Here is a 24353-nt window from a genome sequence, read left to right on the forward strand (position 1 = left end):
TACATATAGCTAGGAGTATTTCTTAATTTTATATATGTCAAAAACAAATGTATATTTGAAATGAATTTAATATTATTTAAATATTTTTTAAAAGTCTTTAAACTATGATTGGATTTGAATGATTGACTTTAATGATTGACATTATTTAAGTAAATCATTTTTATTTGTTACAATATAAATAGATAAAACAACAATGTTACTGTTTATTAGCAATTCTTATCAGAAGTTTATTTGCAATCTATTAATAAAACAGTTCTGTTAAAATGTTTTTTGTAATAGATTATAATACATTTCTGAAGTATGTTATATCTGTTTCTATTAAATATTATATTTTATTATATAATTGAAAAAATATATCTAAGTTTATATATTTTTTTCTTGATACACTTTCTGTTATTATGAATTAATGAATTAATTTAAAAGGACTAATTCAAATATCAAGTCATATACTTTGTCATAGTTAGAAGTATGATGCATTTTCTGCAAAGATGGATATAGAAATTTTGTCAAGATATACTTATATAGCATCAGTCGTTGCTATTTATTGGTAAGTAATGATTTTACATATATAATATTGTTTTTGTTTTAATGAAATAATACCAAAATATTGAATTATTTTTTAGGATTGTATCAATTTTGACAGTCTTTGTAAATAAGGCACTTCTCTCTAGTGAAACTGTAAATTTGAATGCACCATTATTTGTGACATGGTTTCAATGTATTGTGAGCGTTGTTATATGTGTAACTCTTAATAATTTATCTACATTGTTTCCAAATTATTTTAAATTTCCCAATGGCAATCCGTTTAAAAAAGAGACGATTAAAAAGGTACTATTTGTAAATCTTGTTTTAATTCTATTATAAGAATGTACTAGATATTATTCCTTATTTTATAGATATTACCATTATCCATACTTTTTACTGCAATGATAGCTTCAAACAACTTATGTTTGAAATACGTTGGAGTTGCATTTTATTATGTGGGCAGATCATTGACTACCGTATTTAATGTTATCTTTACTTATATAATTCTTGGTAAGAATTGTGTCAGTATAAATACTAAAAATATACTATATAAAAAAAAATATACTAAACAAATTTTGCTTTTTCATTAACAGGACAAAAAACTTCAATGAAGAGTATTTTATGCTGTGCTATGATTGTCGCTGGATTTTGGCTTGGTGTTGATCAAGAAAATGTTGCAGGTTCTTTGTCTATTTTAGGAACGATATTAGGTGTAGTTGGATCATTAACACTCTCTTTATATTCGATTCATACTAAGCATGTTCTTCCAGCAGTAAATCAAAATATTTGGTTACTTTCTTATTATAATAACGTATACAGTATTTTCCTTTTTATACCCTTAATGTTATTTAATGGTGAACATTGGGAAGTTTACAATTACGACAAACTTGGTGAACCTTTTTTTGGAGTGCAATGGTCATAGGTGGTGTTTGTGGTTTTGCAATTGGTTATGTTACAGCTCTTCAGATAAAAGTAACATCTCCTTTAACGCATAATGTCAGTGGTACTGCAAAAGCTTGTGCACAAACTATTTTAGCAACATATTGGTTTAACGAACACAAGTCATTTTTGTGGTGGACTAGCAATGTTATTGTTTTAAGTAGTAGTGCAGCTTATGCAAGATTTAGACAACTTGATTTAAATGCTGAGTATAAAGCAGAAAGATCGCTATTAAAAGTATGATATTATGGATTATACAGTAGGATACAACTAAAGAGAAAGTTCCTACCTTATTTCCATTTATTATAATTTATTTAATTGTTAAACTTTGTACAATTTTTTGTTGTAATATAAATATAATATAAATAATATTATTATAATATATATTATAAAATAATGTAATATTCATAAATATTTGTGTATACTTTATATGAAAATTATATAAAAAGTAAAAATTATCAAAATCTAGATGCAAGACCGCCTCCACGGCTATCGGAATGACTTGTTATCAAATCTTTATGTTTTATAATAGCATTTACACTTTTTGATATTGAACTGGCATCAATTTTTGAAACAGGCATTGATAAATTTGATTTATTTTGTAATACTGTTTTTAATATGTGTGATTGATCATTTTCTATACTAAGACCATCAGATAAAAGATAGTATCTAAAAAATAAACAGTATAAGTATATATATACTCATATATACATATACTTATATATATATATATAGTTTAAAATGGATATACCTTGGATGCTCAATGGCAGTAGAAACATTCAAGCCACGTACTATCAAATGGTATAAAAGTTGACTACTTAAAATTGCATCATCAGTTCCTAATACTCCACGTAATTCACATGGCTTTTCTTCATTATGGAAAATAATTGGAAGTAGAGTTGATAAATCGTTATCATTACCAGTTTTATCTAATAAAAAGCCAGTGCCAGTCATGTGAATCGATCCTAAAGGTGCACTTAATCCACTGCATAATTTAAATAAAAAATTTAATATATATTTTATTTTTTATATTATGTATAATAATATAGAAAAATACTAACGTTAATACACTGACATAAGTATCTTGTCCATCCATCACCATAACACCAGTGTATCTTTCTTGTTCAACTAAAACAAATTGAATGAATTAACAAATTTATAATTTTTTTTATAAGTTATGTTTATTACCAACCATTTTTTATCGTGTCTGATGACCTTTCATTAGAATTCAATAATGTTTGAGCAACAAGAGCCATAGTTTCAGTCTTTGATGCCATTTCGAATGATATTTTGAGATCTTCTAATGCATTTATAGAAGTTTCAAAATCAAATACACCTGAAGGATAGTATAATGAATGTTTATAAAAAGAAGTTTTTTTCGCTATACTTATCTCAGGTTTGTAATTTGCCAATTGTAATAATAATTCCTCTTTTTTAACTTCATCGCGTAAAAGTTTCAATGACAAAGTCCCATTGTATAAAACTGAAAAAGAAATGATGTTACATGTTACGTATATATTATCATAAATGTACATAATAATGAATCTTCAAATTGTTTACCAATTGTGCCATTTTTTGCAACAGCATCTAACGTATCTGCAAGATCATTTAATCTTAAAATATTGCCAGCATTTACATGACCATAAAGTATCCCATAGTCGCTATTATTTGATAATTCATATTCCAATTCTTTTGATATTACAAATCCTGTTCTAGCTAATTTTGCTGCTGGTTCTATAAGTTCATTCCATGGTAAAATTCCTTTTAAAATGTGAGCGGATTCTAGGCCTTTCAAAACAGCAGGTAAGCGTATTCCTATTGTGCCAAAAATACCTATTTTTTATAATAATAAGAATGATTAAAATCGATTAAACCATCAATGATTTTTTTAAATACAATATTGATTAATTTATACTGACCTCCGACAGTATTGTTGGCAAAATTGATGACTAATGGTTCTGATTTATCTTTATGACTATATAATATCATATAGCCACCTCTGAAGGAATTAAAATTGTATATATATATTTAACAATATATATATTCCTTAAATTACTTACCCACCAAGACCTGTTTTATGTGGAGCTACTACTGTCATGCATACTGTAGCTGCTATAGCTGCATCTATTGCATTACCTCCCTTTCTCAATATTTTAGTACCTATCTGTGAGCAATTTGTGTAATCTGTGGCAACAGCACCATGAATACTACCATTGGCCTAATAATAAACATTAATATTTATAGTTTTGTTTTTGAGATCCTTATAAAAAAAAAAACAAAAAAACAAAACAAATATATTAATTTGTGTTTAAAATGTGCTAATAATATGTATTAAAATATGTACCTGCAGTAAATTACTAGCATAAACCAATTGTAATACTAGTATAGTTGTTATAGCGAATGATAAAATAGCGAAACAACATACGATTAATTTCATACCACCTCCACAACACTGGCTTAATTTACATTTGTTAGTTTTGTCCTGTGTCAAGGGACATTCTTCTGTTAATCCTTCTAAAAGTTTAATGTTTATTCAAAGATAAAACGTGATATGTTTTAATAATTGATTAAGAAATATTTTCACAACATTTTTTGAATATATAATTAAATTTTATTAAACTTACGTCTGTCGCAATAACTCATTTTTCAAATTGATAATTATGCGATTAATTATAAAGAGCATCTATGTTTATTTTAAATAATATTGCTTCCTTCTATGTAAATAGGTGTTAGCATACTGTGTCAAAATAACTGTAAATTCGATAACCTCATTTATGATTCTAGTTGAATCTATTCTTTTCCTTAGACGTATCATCCGAAAATTATAACAAGTTTTTCTTCTATCGCACAAAGTAATAATATTTAAATAATATTTGCAAAATTTAAGAGCTTTTGCTTTAATATCAGATTCTTGATTTAATTTGTTTATTTTTGTATACTTTTGCGTTGCCATAAGATAACTCCAATGTAACTTACCAGATGGAGTTGCGATAGAATTAAATACCCAACTTACTATATACAATTAAAGTTGTATAATAAAATTCTGTAACTTGTATTAAATTTGTGCCAATGTTTATATTAAATATATATATAAATTATAAATCAACATAAATCCAATCAACTCATTATTTTACTCACCAGTAAGTCAATGAAATATAGTATAATAAGATATATATTTTTTTAAATAAATGACGTAATCGTACAACGAAAAAATTGATAACTGACTCTATTAAATTACGCAGAAAAACTAATTAATAAAGATAACATATAAAAAATCAATATTAGGATTTTATCAATTGAATAAAATAATAGATACTAATACATTGAGATGACAAATTTCGTTGCATGAATTCAACTATCCTCTTATATTCTTAGTATTAAAAATGTTTCCCTTTTATTCTGTAATAACACTTATTTTTTTTTCTTTTCTTTTCTTTTTAATGATTTCACGTTCTAGTTATACAAAAGAAGGCTGAGTTCTTTATAGAGAATAACAGTAATAATGGATGCGAACGCCATAGAGGTCTTGAAAGTTTCGCAATTTGGTGTAGCTCCGTTGCTAGGTAATTTTATGTATTCTTCTTAAGGAGAATGGTACTGACCTTCTCTTTCTCTTTCTCTCTTTCTCTTTCTCTTGATCGTTATCGTGTCACAATGGTAGTAGTACGGTCAAGTAATTTTCAATCGTAATAACAACGTGAAGTAAAATATTATAATATTACAAGGAAAAAAGGGCAAGTAGCCCGAGGTGTATACGAAAGAAATCTTCATCGAACCGTGTTTTTCTTCATTGACAGAGAAACTGGTATTCATGTTTATGTATACAAGAAGACGTATCATTTTACGATACGCAAATAAACGCGACATTACCCTGACTTGACAAGATTGTCGTTGAGTTTATAATAATAATAATAAAATAAAATTAAAAAAAAAAAATAAAACCACAACGCATCTTTCTGGAGCATTAAGTAATCTTACATTCTCTAGTAAAGTCAGGAACAGAATTAATGATCACGATCAATGGTTGTTTCGTATTAATTGAAATAATTTAAAAAGAGTCTTCTTTTTCTTTCCATACCATCAGATTCGGACCTACGCTTATATGTTCTGTACAGTTCGTTATGAGATTTCTGAAAATGTAATTATAATTCTTTTTTTTAATACGACGAAAAATTATAATATCATTATGTCGTCGTTGAATATACTCACAAGAAAGGATCTCTCAAAATAAATGCTCTTGGTTGCATTAATTTCAAGTGATCTCCATTATTGCATAGAATTTGTGCCATTGTACTCTTACGAATTTCTTCCAATTGATTTATCGTGAATGATCCTGGCGTGTTACCATTTTCGTACCAATACCTATCGCCTGTTAAAATAATTTCATAAGACGAGATTATCAAAAATAATGTTTTATTAGTCATTCTAATGAATTTAACATTAAACCTACCGACATTTCATTTTTACAAATTACAGGACGCGATCATTTGACCGCGCCTGGTAGGTTTAGTGTTAAATGACAGATATTGATTTTCTATTACCCAAACGAACATTTCGGAAGGTACGTCCTAACAAACAGAGGAAAGTTGGTCCAAGGACTGAATTAGCCACTGGTGCTTCCGAGAGTGCTCCTGTTACTAAATCTATGTCTTCAGCTTTCCTATTTCAGAAAGAAAAAATATCAACTTACGACTTTTCAAGCGATACCTTATAAGTAAACATATAATATATTTTACTTGTAAACTTGTCGTAATCTTTCGACGATGTCCTTGGCTATTGTGCCTTTAAGATCCTGAAAGTTGGTAACGTCTGGTAAACCGCAAAATGTTCGCCATTTGACGTAAGATGGTAAACCATGATCCCTGCCTTGTTGGATGATTTGAGCAGCATAATCAACGGGCACGTCGTTACTCTTCCCATCATGGAAATACCGCTCCAGAAGGATTTCGTTCAAGCCGGGGGGTAGAGGCTTCCTAGAATGTCCCGCTGTCGCGGAAATTAGACCTTGCATCCTAGATCGTCATTAAAACCAAGTTCTCATGGGACAACTTGTCGGAGAATCTCCTGATGATTTTTTTTTTGCTTTTTTATTTTTCTTAATCAAGATTCCGTAGTTAGACGAAATTTTTTATCTTTCTTCAAATGTCACGCTGAATATATGCGTATACGAGGTGTGAATGAAACATTTCAACGACTTTGTAATTTTTGAATTAATTATGTATGAGAAATAATAATATTTTAATAAAAAAAGCCACGAATAAGATATATAAATATCAAATATAAATTTTTGTTTTTTCGAGGATTAAGAACTATATAATATAATATAAAATAATTTGTTTATAACTAACAAAGAATATGTTGATTATTAACATTTTAATTGCTTTAAACACAATTTTAAAACACCACATATACGCACATATGTTTGTAGGTACTTATATATATGTACCTATAGTACATAAGTCCAATAACTTTCTATTAATTTTTATTTGATGACTAGCAAAGTTCAATCGTAACAAAAAAGATACGAATAATTTGAACTGACCTGTAGCTCCTGCTATCAATCGATCGATCGCACCCGCCTCATACAACTCTTGAGGTGCGTAGAAGGCCGAAAGGAGAGATCTTTCGCCAGATTTTAGAGCGGATCTAGAGTCCACAAGATCGAGCGTCTTCGGTGTTAATGCAGCAACGAAGAAAAGACCTGCTGAGGCGGCCGAATTTGACAGAGTTGCATCGGTACGTGAATCGTATCCTCGAAAATGTCTTTCATGGGATAACCGCAAGTCAAATCTTTTGGTTAAGAAAAAAATAACAAGAGCGTAAAATCTTCATGAATATATTGATAAATAATGATAATGAAAGTAAAGGTTATATATATATATATATATTTCTTTCATATGTATGACAATTCGTTAGAAATAAATTTATAATATGAAAATGATCGATTTGATGTTATGTCGTGATATTAGTATGATTAACGTAAGATGTAACGGAATGAATAATATCAGAAGACAGGGAGTAAGTACAAAGACATGTGAACAACTTGACAAATGGAAGTACGAGGGAGGCTCAGTGTTAAGATGAGCAATCTCTGATCGGTCCGTTGGAACCTTAGCGTTCTTATCTCTCAACGTATAAGTTGGCAAATGAACGGCAAAGGGCAGCAGACGAGTCGTGATCGACATACACGTGCAGAGATATTAATAGCTCGGCACGCTGATGCGATCAAGTTAACGGCACGTTTATACTCGATTTGCTGTCTCTTTATGGAAATGCGTTAGCGTTTCGACGCATTGCTTAGAACAGAGCAACGCCTTTAAATCCGTTGAGATCGATGTAACTGTTCGTTTACGGTTAACGAGTTACGGGACTGTACAAGAAAAAGAGTTTAAGTAAAGGTTGAAAAAAAAGAGGAAAAGAAAAACAGTCAAGAAAAAAAGAAGATAAGAGAAGGAAAGCCTACTTGTTCAAAGTTGTTTCTCCAAGTATGACTGGTAGGAACTCGTTGTAAGTTATATGTTGCATTTCTGCGATGACGATTCTTCTAGCTTCCTGATAGAGTTTCTCGTCGTCCCATTGAGGATTCAACTTGGCCAATTGCTCGGCTACTCGATTGTGTTCACGAAGAAAGATTACATGCATCAATGTTAAGCCAGGATGTTCGTTCACTCTGGAATCACCACTGAGGAAACAAGGGAAAGCTTTATTCACACTTCTACAAGTTTCAGACTCCGGTGATGGCATTGGTAAGTTTCTTCTTTGAGTATTCAACAAGCCACCTTTGCCCGATCGCAAGGCTCTCGATGTTTCCTCCGAGCTACCGTATAACGGAGATAAATCCAAGTAAGAGGAGGCTTGATTAATCTGCTGTCGTGGACCCAGCTTGCAAGCCTGTATTTATTTGATTCTTCACAATGACGGAAGTTATTAGAAGAAGTATATATTAATTGTAGGAGATACTTACATGTAAGGAATTACCAGGATGTGGTGCAGATCTAGAATACTCCATACAGCCAATCGCATTATCGGCTTGAATAGGGAAACATTCGGGATGAAAATTTTCATAATCAACGTCGCAACATTTTAATCTAGTACCATCCGGTAGTTCCATTCTAGGTGTATGGGCTAGATCGTGAGCAAGAAATTGGGCGAATAACGCTGTAAGTGCCATTAAATATGGGTGCTTTAGATCTTGACCACCCGAGTGAACACGGGAGGAAACTTCCCTGGCACTGGGTAAATTGGTTCGTGGTAAAGACACTCCATCTTGATATTCCGGTGGTAGAAATCTAACATAGGCTTCCAAAGCAGCACCCCAGGTCGGATGTAACACGTTATTGCATCTTCCAGTGTGTGTTCTATATTTTGGATCGATCTTTTTGCATTCAGACGTGATCTTCAAAAAATTTGGAGGATCAGAACAGCCAAAAGCAACAACTGAAGGTAGAACCGAAGAAGCCTCTTTTGAGGACATGTTCAAAGCTTCTACTAACATCACAGCCATCGTTTCGATTCGTAAAGCCTTCCTTGAAAGATTTAGAGCACCTTCGGACATTTCATGAGAAGCACCAAGATACCATGAGGGTGATCCTCGAGTCAGATGTGTCCTAGAGTTTAAAATAGTTTGTTCCGCTTGTTCGTACCTCTCCATCGAGGCATTCGTACGCCTACCCAGATCTTGCAGCATCCTTAGCGGCAAGGTCGTACTCTCAGCGAGCGCCAGCAACGCGAAGAATCTGCGGATCGGAATCTAAGGATAGAAAATACCTACTTATCCACTTTCGCAGCATGGAATACTGCAAACTCCTTCCTTTTACACATTCTTTACTAATATATCTCCTATAGGGTATACACTCTTTTTATTATTTTCCCCTTATTATTATGCAGCGATTGTCTTGGCAAATTTCAATGACCGTGTTGCACCACACAATCCGACAGTGACGTGATACGATCATATTCGAAAGAAGACAATCAAAGGGGTGGCTAAGAACATATGTATTGCATATATAAGGATTTGCATCCTAATGTGATATTTGTATTTGCATTGTCTTAAATAGGATTTCATTAATCTTGCTAACTTCGATATTTATTATCGATCCTTAGTTTATTCATTATATTTTTTAAATTCGTTTAAGAATTTACAACAATAAATATATATATATATATATTCAATTTTTACTATTTGTTTCAAATACTTTCACAGATTTTCTCTTGAATATATTATAGAAGAAAAAGATTGAACTAATCAAGAGAACATTATACATATGAGCTTGATTTAAGAATATGTTCTAAAATTTGATGCGATTTTCTTTACACTAAAACGTTGCAATGGCAATAGTCGAACGTATTATTACATGGATCCTTTCGTCGTGTATTGTAATGAACTCCGAAGACCTTGTCTATAGGATGGCATTTCGCCTCGTTCCACGGGGGCCATTGTTCGCGGCAGAACGTTCTGCTGCGAACAATTTCATTCATCGCGTCGCTCGAGGCTGATTTCTCGGTACCATCGCACCTACTGATTTTTCGATGGTGGGAGTTTGTACTCATCAATTATTATATAAGATCGACAAACCAATTCGAGGTCTTTGTAGGAGGTCGAAGTTATCTCCTAACTGACATTTAGGATTCTTCCTGGTTCTTTTATCGTTTTCGTTACATAACGACACTCTTCGCACTCCTATTATTTAACGAACATTCAATACACCAATATTTATGGAATCGATTTCTTAAGAATTATCAATCAACAAACTTCTCTTTCGCGTGATCGTTCGTCTCTATTCTAATTCTTTCTTTCTTGTTATCCCGGAAAATCGTGAGACTGTAATTACGATATTTCCTCTTAACTATCTTTGATGATACACGCGAACGGAAATACTTCGTTAGAAAAAATAAATAAATCATTATTATTCATTAATACTTGTTTCTAATAATTAAGGATCGAGTGATTAATTATTATCATGATTATTATGTTAGTTGTAATTCTTAAAATTCGAATTCTGACATTCGAATATTGACAATATTCAATCTTCTGTTACTATTGTTATTATTATTATTATTTTTTTTAAAAACAATATGCACACTGTATTATTTCATTATCGATCTCTATTTAAATAGATCTCATTGCACGCAAAGAATGCAACGTGCTAACCTTTTATACGTGAATATATACATACATACATACATATATATATATATAAAGAAAGATTCGGACGGAGAGCATGAAATACAAATTGTTATAGTAATATTTTCGCACACTTTATAATACTATAATTTTATAATTTTGTGCTTCTTTTTTCTCTCTCTCTCTCATATTTCATGTTAGAAAATATTGAAGGATTTTATTCAAATTTCATTATGAGATTTGTGCTATTTGTGCAACGGTAGTATAACATGACTAATTTGATTTCGTAGTACAAGTGCTAACTCTAATGTAAATGCCTACACCAAAGTATTACTGCTCAGTAATTTTTTCGTTACGTTCGTCAAGAAAGGTCAGTTACGTCTTTATGCATGGAAACGAGTGAAAGCGGAGCATACTTATATGAAGTATAATAAAGACTAAGAATAAATATTTCTTTCGTTGATTGTATCATCGATTAAAGATTTATTGAAATATAATCATCGATCATCGGGATTAATATATATATATATATATTTTTTTTTTTATTATCATTTTTACATTATAGAAAAAGATTGAATATATTTGTAAAAAAATACGCATTTAATCATTTCTAAAAAGCATTGATGTGTGCTAACAAAGTTGCCACATGTTTTTAATTGATCCATACGCGATTAATTGTATATTATATAGTTTTAATTAAAGTTCTTTTATGGAACGTAATTTCAATAATTTCAACTTCCTACGATCAACGAAGCATTGAAGGATAGATAATCGCTATTATCATCAGTTACGATTTATCTTTTTGACGAGTTCGCGCGATCGCTAGAGATGTAGCATAGAAACCCGCGAAGACCGAATGATCTCACGTTTCCAATATCAATTAACGTCGTCAAACTATAAAGAAACTTAGATTATTCGATTAGTCTTCGAAGAACATATAAATTGCTATCGAACTACTGAAGTATTCAAAGTACGAAAGAGGAAGAGAGAGAGAGAGAAAGAAAAAGAGAAAGAGAGAGATAAAGTTAGATATAGGAGGATCGAAAGGAAATTTAACTTCACGTTAATCGAATTGTTCCTGGGTAAGCAGCAGATTATTAATACTCTCGTTTTCGTTTAATCCAAGGAATGATAGTTATCTTAATTCTTGTAGATCGTATAAATAGGGTGTGTGAGAGAGAAGATTGATTTAAAAAATAAATAAAAAGTAATAACAAAAATGAAAAAAACGCGGAAGGAAAAGGAAAAAAAGAAGGTAAGAATTGAAAATGACACTCACCGCGTAGCAAAGGTAAACAACATGCCTTTGGTTTGATCTCGATGTTTCGGAGATGGTGTTGAACAATAAGATAAAGAACAATGCACGCGAGGGTTACTCTGCGGAAGGCGAGAACCGTTGTGTAGTTCTAAACGCACGGTGGCATTCACGCGGCTCTCGTACGTATCGCACTTTCGCAAGAAAGGCCGGAGTAAGACACCGGCAGGTTGTGCTTCTATGCCTGAGAACGCAAGGAACGGATAAACCTGAACTGAGAGCGATGCGCGAACGAAAGTAAAACTCAAGTCTGTCCGGTCTTAGCGCCTACCTAGCGGAGTGGGGCCCTCCTCGAGCCTAAGAGAGGACTAGAAGAGAGTTGACTCGTCGTAATACAGGGTGTCGACACGTTGCCGGACGTGTATATCGAAGGGGCTCTGTTCTATACAGTGCATTATTCAACTAGTAACACGTTATACGCTAAGGTAAAAGTAGCCGAGCGATGCGTTAAGATATTACAGTGTTACTATGAACGAGACCAAGGTTCGTTACGTTTCTCTCGTATTGTTCCTCGAACTTGCATATACACACTCTTCTTCTTCGTCTTCTTTTTTTCCATTTATCTCTTTATATATTATCTTACAATAGGAAGAAACGTTCCGCCTCAAAGGTAATCGCCTATCTGTCGATTAGTTTGTGATTAGTGTCAAGTATGTACGCTCGCTCACATCTATATTTTTAAATCGATCGTATAAAGAATCATGGCTTGTACCTGAGTATGAAAGCTTTAAGAGTTACGTGTACTCTGTGTAAATATATACTTATGTCTTTCTTTGTGTGTGTGTGTGTGTGTATGTGTATGTGTTATTTCAAGTTCTCGCCGCACACCTTCTTCTTTTTTGCATAATACTTTAACGCTAGGTAGGCGCCGTACGGAATCGTTGCGTTATGTTAATGGATGTGCACGGGTCTGATTGTAGCGACAAGCGTGGATTAAGATTCTTTAAAATGACATCGTGTGAGCGATAGACGCTGATGGACGACCGCATAAGACACGCCTACGTACGCTGAAAATTTATCTTGGTTACGATAATATTGCCAGTGAATGTATGTCGCGTGTAGGAAGATCGGTTTCTTCCATAAGAGTAACACTTTCGCTTCTTGATGACGTTTTCTTTTTTCATAAGTGAAAACGAGTATGCATAAATTGTTAAATGTAATCGTTAGTTTAATTTTTATAGATTAATTTATGCTAAGCTGCTTGAAGTTGTCAGGACTTGGATATATTTATCTAGGGTTAATTATGATCATTGAAGGCAGCTGCTTCTCCACAGGTATCTTATTCCACTTTTATTTCCGCACCATTTTTGTCACTGGATACATTCTTCCGAGTTTCTTGTCATTATTTAAATTGATTAATTAATAACGAAATTTTCTATCGTCTCTTAAAATTTCATCATATAATTAGAGCTTTAAATTAAAAGTCATAGATAATAATCTCTATGAGCGTACATCATCTGTATTATCAAGAACAGCTCCACTATAGGCCAGATCCCAATAATGCTCAACCTGATGCTTCTTGAAATGTTCACGTGCCATCTTTTCGATTGGACACACTTTGAACTTAATCTCACCGAAATGACGCTGCTTGCTTGTTCCCTCCCAAACGAGAACGCATTTATTCGGTACGTCATTTCCATCGTTATCCTTTACGATATCTTCTTCCCATTTGATACGATGCATCATCAATCGTTTGTATTTGCTAAGTTGTTTTGCTCCTCCTTCGACGACTACGACATTACAATCTCGAAAAAGCATTACACAGCCAGTAAGGTATAGCTGTTTTGCATTAGTTTCAACTTTGAACTTTTTCGATGCGTTGTTTACGAGATCGCGTATTCTAAAATAATCAAAGATTTTTATATGTTTATGTATGTTTAATGTATATTTGTAATTGTAAGTATGATGTATTTTAATAAATATTATTAAATATTGTAAAATATATTTTTTTTATGATTTACCTATAAACAGCTACATGTACTCCAAGGCTGGTATCTTCTTTGAGTTTCCTTGCTTTCTTCTCCCTGCGTTGTTCAGCTGTTAATCGTCGGGCTGCATTGGCATCCTCATGAGCCTTCAACCGTTTGGCCATTTGTTGTCGTACATGAGCTTCAAATTTAGTAGGGTCCTGTACTGCTTCGGTACCTAAGACTCGCATTAAGTTTGAGATTCGTAATTTGGGTTCTGGTGGAGGTTCTAATCCTAAACGAATTTTTTCTTGTTCCTCTTTCCATGCTTCTCGTCTATTCTGACGACGCAATTTCTTCCTTTCTTTTTTTGTAAGAAACACAGGCATGTAGATAGGTTTCAATGGATCAGCTAAAAAAGAAAGAATTTAAAATATAACTTCAGTGTATATATATATATATTATGTTAATTTATTATAATTTATAATTTTAAGAAAACATACTTGGCGGTCTCATTTGTGTTGGATGTTCTACTAAATTTGTAATCGTAGAAGTTTTGATCGTAGTTGGCTCGTCATCGTTAGGATATCCACCTGTTAATATGACAGAATCCCACCATTCAATATTTGGTACATCTTCGCTAAGAGCTTCCGTTTTAGGTGCTATTAACGCTAATTTCGTTGCTGAACTTATACCAGTCTTTCTAGCAATTTGACTAATTTCATTTTGAAGTTTTTCCAATTGAGCTTTCATACGGATTCTCTCTGCAAGTTGTTGAAATTTACCCGGTTCATGAAATTTCAATGAACGTCTGTTACGTACTGCTGGTTTAACTCCAATTCTAGTGTCAAAAAAGTGTGTATCCTGTATTTCTTCCGGACCCTTTGATTCTTGCAGCTGAGCTTTAAATTCTTCTCTTTTCTTTGCACGAATGTTAGCTTTTAATGTAGGTACTACCTGGGTAAGTTGTACCTCCTTTCCAGTTATGTCTACAGTCCTTCCTGATTCGTCCAAGATCAAAGGAGTCGGCTTATCTGGCACTGCGACATTACTAAGCAATCCAGAACTTAATTTGTTTCTGATTTGTGCTTGGAGTGCAGCAAGTTTTCTTGCTTTATCAGAATCTGTTTTACTCAACAGACCTTGATTATACATACTGCCTACATTTGGCAACGAATCTCTGGCTTTGAAGAGAGGCCTCACAGGTGGTACTTCTTCTTGTTTAATAGCTTTCAATGCCCTTTTCCTTTCTTCAATCTCTCTTTGAGCATTAGCCATCATTTGCCTTATCTGAAAACAATAAAATCTATACAAACTCTTACGATATACCGTACAAGTATTTTCAAATATAAAATAAATATACTACCTTATCAGCGGAAAGTTGAGTTTCTGCAGGTTTATCATTTTTAATTTCATCATCTTTAAATTTAGGTTTCTTAGCATCCTTTTCTTTTTCCTTGTCTTCCACATGATTACGCTTTTTACTTTTCTGTGCAGCTTTGATATCATCGTATATTGCAAATATCTTCTCTGTTAATTTGGTAGCTCTTTTATCTTCCAATAAGGCGGATAGTTTATCTAGAAAAAAAAACAATTAAAAAATAACAAGTACAAATTATTCAATAAAAATTGAATTAGGTATATATTAGAAATCTCATCATTATTACCTGCTGTTTTACGTTTATCATAGCCAGAGGTGATACAATTGACAGCCGTAGTAACGATAGCAGGTTCACCGAAGCCGAGAAATTTGTTTACGGCTTTCTCAATTTGTGGCTTCATTTCATCTATCTCTTTTTTCGTTAAATACGACATTTTATTATTTTTATTCAAACTATTAAAAATGGAATTTGCAATACAAAGTGCAAGAATATAAGTATTTTCCACAACATAACCTCCTTTAAACTTTTGGTTGAGAAGAACTTTTCTCAATCTACCGCTAGACGTCGTACATTCTTGCAAACGTATCGATGCATATTCTATTATATTTTTAGTTTTAATTCAAATTCTTAATCCATTTTGAACACAAGTTTAATTAGGAATAAGACTCACTCGTTTTAATTTTATTACAACGAATTCCTCTAAAATGAATATAGGACAAAAGATACCAGTAACCAATCAGAAGATTTAAAAGATAAGATTAGGAATGCTTACATGTAAACCTTAAATTATAATATAGTGTTTTTTTTAATCATTATTGCATTATAAAAGTGCAAGTATTAATAATTACTATGAATATTGATTAATTCAACATTTGTTTATTATGCAGATAATTGTACATATCGTTCTATCGACTTTTTTCGATAATTCGATATATCTCGATTGCATTTTCTTGATCGTATGAACCAATGAGGAGCTTTACGTTCTGTAGAAGAATGCACCAATGAGATCGAAGCATTTTAAACGCGCGAGTTTCAGATATTTTTAAATCTGAACTATTTGTGACGATCATAATAATTGGATTATTTATCAATTTTTGTCTTACTTTTAATAATATTAAGGTAAGAAATTCTCGAGATAACAATAATTTACGTTTATTTTTATTATATATGCAAATTTAAATTAATATAAAAAATATCTTTTGTATATACTTACTCTTTTTACTAAATAGTAATTGTAATAATAGATTTATACTATACAAATGTTAAATAAAATCGTCGGACGTACAAACGTACGATCAATGCATATTTTCTGAAAGACGCATGGGTACTGAAACGATGTAAGGGAATCTTATTCCAACAAAATATATAAAGGTTTAAGGGGTCGAAAGTGGTTACGCGGGTGGTAGAATAGCAGTGGACCGACAACCACAAATGAGAATGGTAGAGAGAAGTACAGTGTTCCACGCTTCCCTGGTGACCGATGAGGCCAATTCTGTGAACCACATTTGCTTCATTCCGAGGCTGTTGCTCTAAACTTTTCTGTTAATTGAAACGAAGGAATTGGAACTCTGCCCACCGTTGTTCTCGTTTATGTTAGCGCCGATTAATTTCCTACATTACGCTTGTAACTTATATATTTCAACGATACAATTTCTATATATTATTTTATAAATAAATTTGAAACATAACTATAGACTATATATTACGTTCATAGTTTATTTCATGTTTATTCCGTTATGGAAACAAAACTTTATCAAGTTTGGCGATAACAATGGCGATGTCGCGGCAATGGGAACGTGGACGAGTAGCGAGAGGGTAATATTCAGTCAGGGTTGTGTATCGGGACAGTCGTGTTTCTTCGTAAATTTAACGATTTTGCGAGGGAGACGACGGGGGCACGTCCCGAAATGATGTACGGCTCGCTCGTATGACTCGGCAGCTAATGCTCTAATATGCGCAAAGGGTGCCATGCCCGTGTCACGCGGATTACCGCTAATTGTAGTTTATGCTTTATACTATGCTATTCTCTTGTACGTCGTCGTGTGCCGTACCCCGGTGGTGAGTAGTATCCGATCTACAGGGTAGCTAGGTCAAATCGACACGATCGAAGGATCGTTCTATCGAAATTAAAGAGATTACGATCAAATCCTAATCAATTTCTAAGCTTTTCATATTGTTTTATATGATTGATAGTTGACTCGGTAAGATCTTTAGATAAATTTTCGATGATTTATTAAAGTTCGTATTTATAAAAATGTCCTTTATCGTTTTCTCTATTTAATGGGACACCCTATATAAATGAGAGAGAAAGAAAGAGAGATAGAAAGAGGATAGGAGAGAGCAGTCAGAGAGGGTGCGCGCTCGTGTGGAACTTGCGTATACACGTACGCTAGCATTCGAGGGCGCCTGATAGGGCACACGCGAGGACAGAGAACTCGGACTTCCTAGAGGCCTAGCATGTCATGTCCGCGTGTCAGTCAGTCGCATTAAAATAACCGGCCACCGCACCCTTGCCACGCAATTACGCGTTTATATCTAACGTCTATAAGCGAATATGAGATCGAGCTCAATTCTAGCGTACGTTCTTTGTCCCTTCTATCGGTTTTCATGTTTTTTTTCCTTTTTTTCTTTTTCCTTTAATCTCATTCCTTTTCTTTTCTAATCTATCTTTATATTTCTCTTTTTTCTATCTCTCTTTTTTCTTTTCATATCTTTTTTTAACTCGATAAACTTTGAAAAGTATTTAAATCGTGTTAAGTTACTTTTTAGTTCTAACCAAATTTGCGAACTTGTTCCTTTCTTTCTTTTATATTTTCGAAGATTTATTTTTATTCACGTTTCTTTTTTTTTTCTTACCTTTTATTTTCTTTTTCTGTTCGACCCTTCGATGTCGTCGCTCTTGACCTATTAATTTCGAATGCACGCCATGCCGTTATTGGTCTGCGCTTAAACGTAATTCCATTTATCGTAAATCATTCCGGCCCGATGGGATTAATCCGACCGCGAGAAACGTATAAGGAGAGAAAGAGAAATGGAAAGAGAAAGAGAGAAAGAGAGAAAGAGAAAAGCTTAAACTATGTCCACCGTTTTCTCTCTGTTGGAACGATGGGCTTGATAATGTCAGACGGAACTTATGCGCAGCTTTGTGTCGTTAATCTTCGAGTCACGGGATTGCTCGAGCCGTAAACGTAATCTACTAATCTGCAATGTTCTTAGTTTCCAAGCGTCGTCTTCTATCTTAATTTTAACCCTCGTATCAGTTTGTACGTATTAACACTGTACAGAATTGTTGGTCTTGGGGGTTCGGTTTAAGGGGTGGTACTGCTGTTGGTTCCTGAGTGTTTGGTAAGATTGAAGAGAGAGCTACGTTTAACATAAGTTTAAATTTTCTATGCTAAGAGAGAGGGTCGTGAAGTGTGTGAAGGTAAGAGAATTAGCGGAGCACTTTGATGGACAAAAAATATTCAACTTGGAATTCGGTGGAAGGAATGAGAAAAGAAAAGGGTGTAATAAATTAGCAAACGTTAAAAAAGCTGTTCGATTTACCTTACCTTGACCGCTCTTCTCGGACTATTATAATCGATGGCGTAGAAGGGGATTTGGTAGCAATATTGAGAGAAGTAGACAGGTAGAATACATTTTCTATAATATATTTTACATTATAAACCAACCATACATCATCATAATAATATCTTATGTCCTTAAGCCTAAGCGTATTTTATCCTATATTTTCGTTTATATACTTTATTCATATTTATACTTTGTTTACTTTTTCTCATATAGTATTTATATATATATTTTTTATTTATATTCATCATTTTTGTTTTTATAATATACTTTATATGCTATGTTTATGTATATATATAATATCATACACGTTTTTCTCACGCACGTCCCAGGGCGTCTCGCGATTCTATTGTACGTGTGAGACTTGTCTCTAGAGGTATCTCTCTCTCTCTCTCTTTCTCTCTCTCTCTCTCTCTCTTTCTTCCACTCTTTCTCTCTCTCTCTCTTTTTTTACTTAAGTTTTTTTATTCTCGTTGCATGCTTTTCCTATTTCTCCCTCTCTTTCTCTCTCATTCTCTCACACTTTTACTCGTTCCCTTATTATATCAACGCACTTTCGTACGTGCAGCACGCGTAAGTGTATATATGTTTGTATATGCTGCGTAGTTGTGTGCATTTGACTTCGGTAATGTACTAAGTAGTGTATGTAGTGTATGTGTTGTGTGTATATGCATGTTATATATATATATGTATATATATTTTGATGTGTGTATTATATGTCATATCTTTGTGTTTCCATGTAAGAGTGGATACATGTGTGTATTATCGACTATCCGTTTATCGTGTATTTGTGGCAAATTACATGTACATTATACAGGCTACACTCAGCGTTGTTTCACGAAATTCTCTTTCGGTACATGTACTACTGGAGCGCGCGCTCGCGCTCACATAACCACCTCCTCTTCCTCTTCCTCCTCCTACTCCTCCTCCTCCTCCTCTTTCTCCTTATCATTATCCTCTTTTTCCTATTTAACTCCATTTCTATTCTTCGCCGTTTTAACTATACGCAACGAGGCTGCCATGGGACCCCGCGGGCCGTTTTCTCATTTTGAATCACGCAAGTATACGTTACTTAAATCGCGTAAGCGCGCTCGAACGCCATTTTTACACCCTCTCTCTTCTAATACGCTTCCCTCCCGTCCCTCCTTCCCTTTTTTTCTTCCTTTCTATATTTTCACCCTTTTCACTTTCGTTTATCCCTTTTTTTTTTGTTTTTTTGTTTTTTCTTTTTATTATTTTCTCATTTATCTTTTTCTTTTCTTCTTTAGTTGCTTTCGTCGTGCATGGTCCGTTTCTTTTCCCATGCGCATCCGTTTTGTCTCCTCTCATTTTAAACTACACATATACAGATACATATACACACAGCACGTTCGAGAGCGAAACTTCTTCCGCGCAACATTTTGGAAAAAAATCGGACGATGCACGATGGATGGATGTCAGAAACCGGCCTTTCTTCCATCGAACTCCTTACTTTACTGCCATTTTATTATATACTTTTTTTCTTTTCCATCCTGTTATCTTTCTGCTTGGCGTTTACCTTTGAAATGATAATTACCATTCTCTCTCTCTCTCTCTCTTTCTCTCACTTTCGCACACTTTTCCTTTCTCTCCCTCTCTCTCTCTCTCACTCTCTCTCACTCTCGTTCGTTTTCGTTCTCTCGCGTTAACATCCTCGTTTACCCCCTCCAAGAATTACACGCACACATAACGATGTGGAAAAAGGCACCTAACTCCTTAGCGTACGGTCGTAAGTGATATGCCGCATGCCGCGCCGGGTTCGTGGGTGGGGGTTGGATGGGGGTGGACCGATTGCGTGGAGGCTCGTAACGCGCTCGTCGTCTTCTCGTACGAAAAACTACGAAAAAATGAAGGAACGTCGTAGGTGTTTTTTTCTCTGTAATGAATCGGACGCGATCGTAATTACCGTTAAATTTGTCTTTTATTTTTATTTTTATTTTTATTTTTATTTTTATTATTTCTTTGTGTGTCTTTTTAATAGCAACTCTCCTCCTCCTCCTCCTCCTCTCCATTTTTTTGAGGCTTTTTTATTTATTTTTTTTATCTTTTTTTTTTTTTGGGTTTATTTTCTTTAATAATATTAATTTTTCTGTATGTTTTCTTACTCTTTCCCCTGCTCTCTTTCTCATTCTCTCTCTCTCTCTCTCTCTCTCTCGGTTTTATTTTTCTTTGACTTTTATTTATTTATCTATTTATTTTTGTTTATTTTGTTCTACCGAGGCGCGCTGTGTCTCTTTTATTCGCTCTCTCTCACACTCTTTCACTCGTTCGTACTCTCTCCCTCTCTTTCGTTCTCTTTTATTCCATACATTACACGTATTATATATACTTATATTTTTATACATATATATCACATACAATATATATATATATATACGTATAAGTATACATATATATGTAATATATTATATATGTATATGTATATCTATATGTATATATGTATATGTATAAGGGCTCAGGGGGTCCGACAGGCTAGCTATAAAGTGTTTGTGTTATTTGTTGTGATGTTGTTTATATATTATATTTATTTTCTTACAATTTATATACGATTCGAATTGTATTTCGAGTTCTTTCATTCTCGCTTACGGCTAAAAGTATTTAACACAGTGTTTGGTTTATCTCGCGAGTCACGCATTTACACGCATTATGTTAATTATTATTTTTTTTTTTTTTTTGGTTTCATTTTCATTTTATAATGTCACCACGTACGCCTTTTCCCTATCATTCTTTTTTAAGCTTATGTGTGTGTATATATATATATATATATCATTTTGTTTATATTCGATATATTTTCTAGTTGTCGGCTATGCTTTATTTTCTTACATATGTATGTATATATAATATACATAATTTCTGTATCATATATACATATATATATATATATATGATATTATATTTTTATATCATATATATATATATATATATATATGTATATTATATAGATGTGCACGTCTTGTTTTTGTAGTCTTTCGCGTAATATATATTATTACTTTTATGTCCTATGCTTAACGGCTCCTACTTTTGTTATTTTTCATTATTTATTAATTTATATTTTTATGTATTTTTTATTTTTATTTTTTTTTCTATTTTTTATTTTCACTCGCAAATGTTTATCTGCATTATTTTCATGAAATAGTGTTTTCGTTTTCGTTTTAAAACATTCGTGTCACTAAATTCTAAGCATTATTATTCGGAGTGTAATTCTCCGCGAATCGTTTAAAGTATTTACCAACTGGCCTGACTGCTGCCCTCCTTCCCTTTACAAAGTGTAATTACTAGCATCAAAGGGTTTGTCCATGAATTCGGCCGGAACGGATGGATCACAAAGACGAGAAGATTTCGTTTCATTTGTTTGTTCTTTTTTTTTTCTTTTTATATCTTTTTTTTGCTTTTTCTCTTTTTTGTTATGTTTTTAGTTAATTTTATTTTTTTTTGTTCTTTCTTTCTTTCTTTCTTTCTTTCTTTCTTTTTAGAGTAAAAACGCATACGACGACGACGACGACGACGACGTCGACGTCGACAACGACGACGACCAAGATAGACATATTCTACGCTTATCTCATAAAAGTATAATTTAATAAAAAAATATAATAATGAAAAGGACGATTGCACCTCGCTTGTCTTAGCATGGTATGTACATAATTAGGTTGATACATATACATATTATATCGTTAAGAAAATCTCTGACGGAGAGCTCGATGAGCTGTAATCTGCTGAGTTGTTAGTTAATCGATTAACGATGGATAAACGGAGAATGATTTGGTGCGTGATAAATTAATATAAAATATAATATTATCGATTATCTAGCGAGATGGAACTCTTTTGCGAGGGTATTAGTAGATCTCTCTTATGGAAAATCCTCGTTAAGAGACATATCACGTAACCTCCTACTACATACATATACATATCGTATAATATCCCCGACGAGAAAAGAACGAGAGGACTTTTCTAAAGTTATGTTTCTTCAATGATTGTCGGCTATCACTCGATAAGTTTTCCGTTAGAAGAAAATCTGCGATGCGTAGAATCGTGTGTCAGCGAATTTCGAATTGCGTTTTACTATTGCGGGAGGAATAGGAAGTGGAAAAGGAGGAGGGAATAAAAAAACATGTGTGTGTGTATATCCCACAAGTTAGAAGTGAAACCTTCAAAAAAAAAAAAAAAAAAGCTTCAAGGATATAATTTATTATATAATATTATTATTATAATATTATTTGTACTTTTAATTTGTAATTATTTATTTAATTATTAATTTAATTATAAAAATGCGCGCCTGTTCGTATGCAATCCTCCAGACACACTTTGAACATGTTGCTTGCGAGCGCCATCTACTGGGACGAAATTTTTTTGCAATCAAAACTGTTTATACACGTATGTATGACGGGTTGCCTATCTTTCGGGTAGACAAAAATTCCGTTCGACAGGTGGCGCTCGCAAGGAACATTTTCAAAAGTGTGTCTGGAGGGTTGCATTCACACAGGCGCGCATTTTTTATAATAATTACAAAGAAAGTAAATAATAAAACACTTTTAAAAATGTTTGCAAATCAAATATTTTTATAAATAATGATATAAATTGAATTCTTTCCCCCACTACATCCCGGTTTCATTTTCACACTACATCACCGCGTTTCATTTTTTCAAATCACACCCATTGTAAAGAAGTTTTCACTTAATAAATGATGGAACGGAAAAGGAAAGGAGTAGAAAAAATTGATCGAGTGTGTGTGTGAGAGAGAGAGAGAGAGAAAAAAAGAAATTAGATTTAATCGTAACTCGCGAATATCATCATTCAATAAAGGCTCAGAAGGTTGAAGCGGTAGGTAGCTTGTTGAAAAAAGCTTTAAACGACGGCGATAGTAAAAATTGTCGTCGTAGGTATGACGACAAAAATTGCTTTTGTATCGGACAGACACGTTGTAAGGGCTCTCGTAGAATCTCCGAATTCAAGGTGGAGATTTCGGCGAACGATTAGAGAGGGATGAAGGGTGGCAGCAGCCGCGGCGCGTGTTAATATTGTGCGCGATGTGCGCTGTGTGCGCGGTGTGCGTGTAGTAACGCCGTGGTATAACGGTGCTTTTTTTTGGTATGCTTTTTTCAGGATATAACTTCTTACTGTGCTATTTTTTTCACCTGACGACATTTTGTTTCCTTGTTTTTTTTTTGTCAATTTTTTTCTTCCTCTTACTCGAAAACTTAAGTGACCGACAAGCTAGACTAGGCTAGACACTACGTCTAGAAGAGCGTTTTTCGTTTTTTAAGTTTCTTTCGCCGCTATTTTTTTACTACGCGTATGGCTACGATGTACAGGTGGTTTTTTTTTTTTTTTATTTTCGCTGTTTTTATATGTAAGTTGTGTGTATTTGTATATGAGTAAGTATGTCTGTATATATATATATATATATGTATAACTGAATAGTGCGCGTACGGGTGTCTCCTTCGAACGTGTGTATTTACATGCGCGTGTTAATTATGTATATATGTATATATATATATATATGTATGTATTTTGGTAAAGATTACGGCGTGTACGTTTTTTCAAACGTGTATGGCTATTTGTGTTATTCGCGTTGTAAC

The 24353-nt window shown here is 33.2% G+C and overlaps 5 protein-coding genes across 16 annotated transcripts in view; 1 reads left to right on the top strand and 4 right to left on the bottom strand.

Moving 5' to 3' along the window:
- The first annotated feature begins 304 nt into the window (after positions 1-304).
- Positions 305-1826, top strand: nac (GDP-fucose transporter nac). Its single transcript, XM_015318497.2, is given in 5 exon segments — positions 305-547; positions 624-828; positions 897-1035; positions 1119-1418; positions 1421-1826. Coding segments are annotated over 5 exon segments (990 nt in total). The 5' UTR covers positions 305-488; the 3' UTR covers positions 1708-1826.
- LOC107065120 (glutathione hydrolase 7) lies at positions 1751-4427 on the bottom strand. Its single transcript, XM_015318495.2, has 9 exons — positions 4089-4427; positions 3809-3978; positions 3525-3682; positions 3384-3463; positions 3025-3297; positions 2657-2947; positions 2526-2592; positions 2216-2449; positions 1751-2133 (listed from the first exon to the last, which is right to left on the bottom strand). Exons 1-9 carry the CDS (start codon positions 4105-4107, stop codon positions 1923-1925), a joined length of 1503 nt encoding a protein of 500 aa, XP_015173981.1. The 5' UTR covers positions 4108-4427; the 3' UTR covers positions 1751-1922.
- A 185-nt stretch (positions 4428-4612) lies between these two features.
- LOC107065118 (peroxidasin homolog pxn-2) lies at positions 4613-12525 on the bottom strand. 3 transcript variants are annotated; one of them, XR_016177042.1, is made up of 8 exons: positions 11868-12525; positions 8429-9200; positions 7928-8355; positions 7007-7254; positions 6201-6450; positions 6016-6124; positions 5674-5833; positions 4613-5594 (listed from the first exon to the last, which is right to left on the bottom strand). XR_016177042.1 is itself a non-coding variant. In XM_015318491.2 (8 exons), exons 1-8 carry the CDS (start codon positions 11888-11890, stop codon positions 5513-5515), a joined length of 2082 nt encoding a protein of 693 aa, XP_015173977.1. In that variant the 5' UTR covers positions 11891-12525; the 3' UTR covers positions 4615-5512. The 3 variants fall into 3 exon arrangements, 2 of the variants coding, with proteins under 2 accessions (XP_015173977.1, XP_015173978.1); XM_015318491.2 differs by having other exon boundaries at positions 4615-5594; positions 6006-6124; XM_015318492.2 differs by having other exon boundaries at positions 4615-5594; positions 6006-6124; positions 8429-9214.
- Positions 12526-13167: 642 nt separating this feature from the next.
- Positions 13168-15953, bottom strand: Prp3 (pre-mRNA processing factor 3). The gene is made up of 5 exons (XM_015318493.2): positions 15478-15953; positions 15177-15388; positions 14314-15100; positions 13865-14222; positions 13168-13743 (listed from the first exon to the last, which is right to left on the bottom strand). The coding sequence occupies exons 1-5, from the start codon at positions 15623-15625 to the stop codon at positions 13344-13346; spliced, it is 1905 nt and encodes a 634-aa protein (XP_015173979.1). The 5' UTR covers positions 15626-15953; the 3' UTR covers positions 13168-13343.
- Positions 15954-18826: 2873 nt separating this feature from the next.
- LOC107065093 (nucleolysin TIAR) overlaps positions 18827-24353 on the bottom strand; it is a 418517-nt gene continuing 412990 nt past the window's right edge. For all 10 annotated transcript variants that reach the window (XM_015318424.2, XM_015318423.2, XM_015318426.2 and 7 more), the window contains one exon: positions 18827-24353. This exon is cut by the window's right edge. The gene's annotated coding sequence lies outside the window, so the exon portion shown is untranslated.

Source organism: Polistes dominula, unplaced genomic scaffold (genome assembly GCF_049000335.1).
Source record: "Polistes dominula isolate Pdom_NZ unplaced genomic scaffold, Pdom_raw_medaka contig_28, whole genome shotgun sequence".
NCBI lineage: Eukaryota > Metazoa > Arthropoda > Insecta > Hymenoptera > Vespidae > Polistes > Polistes dominula.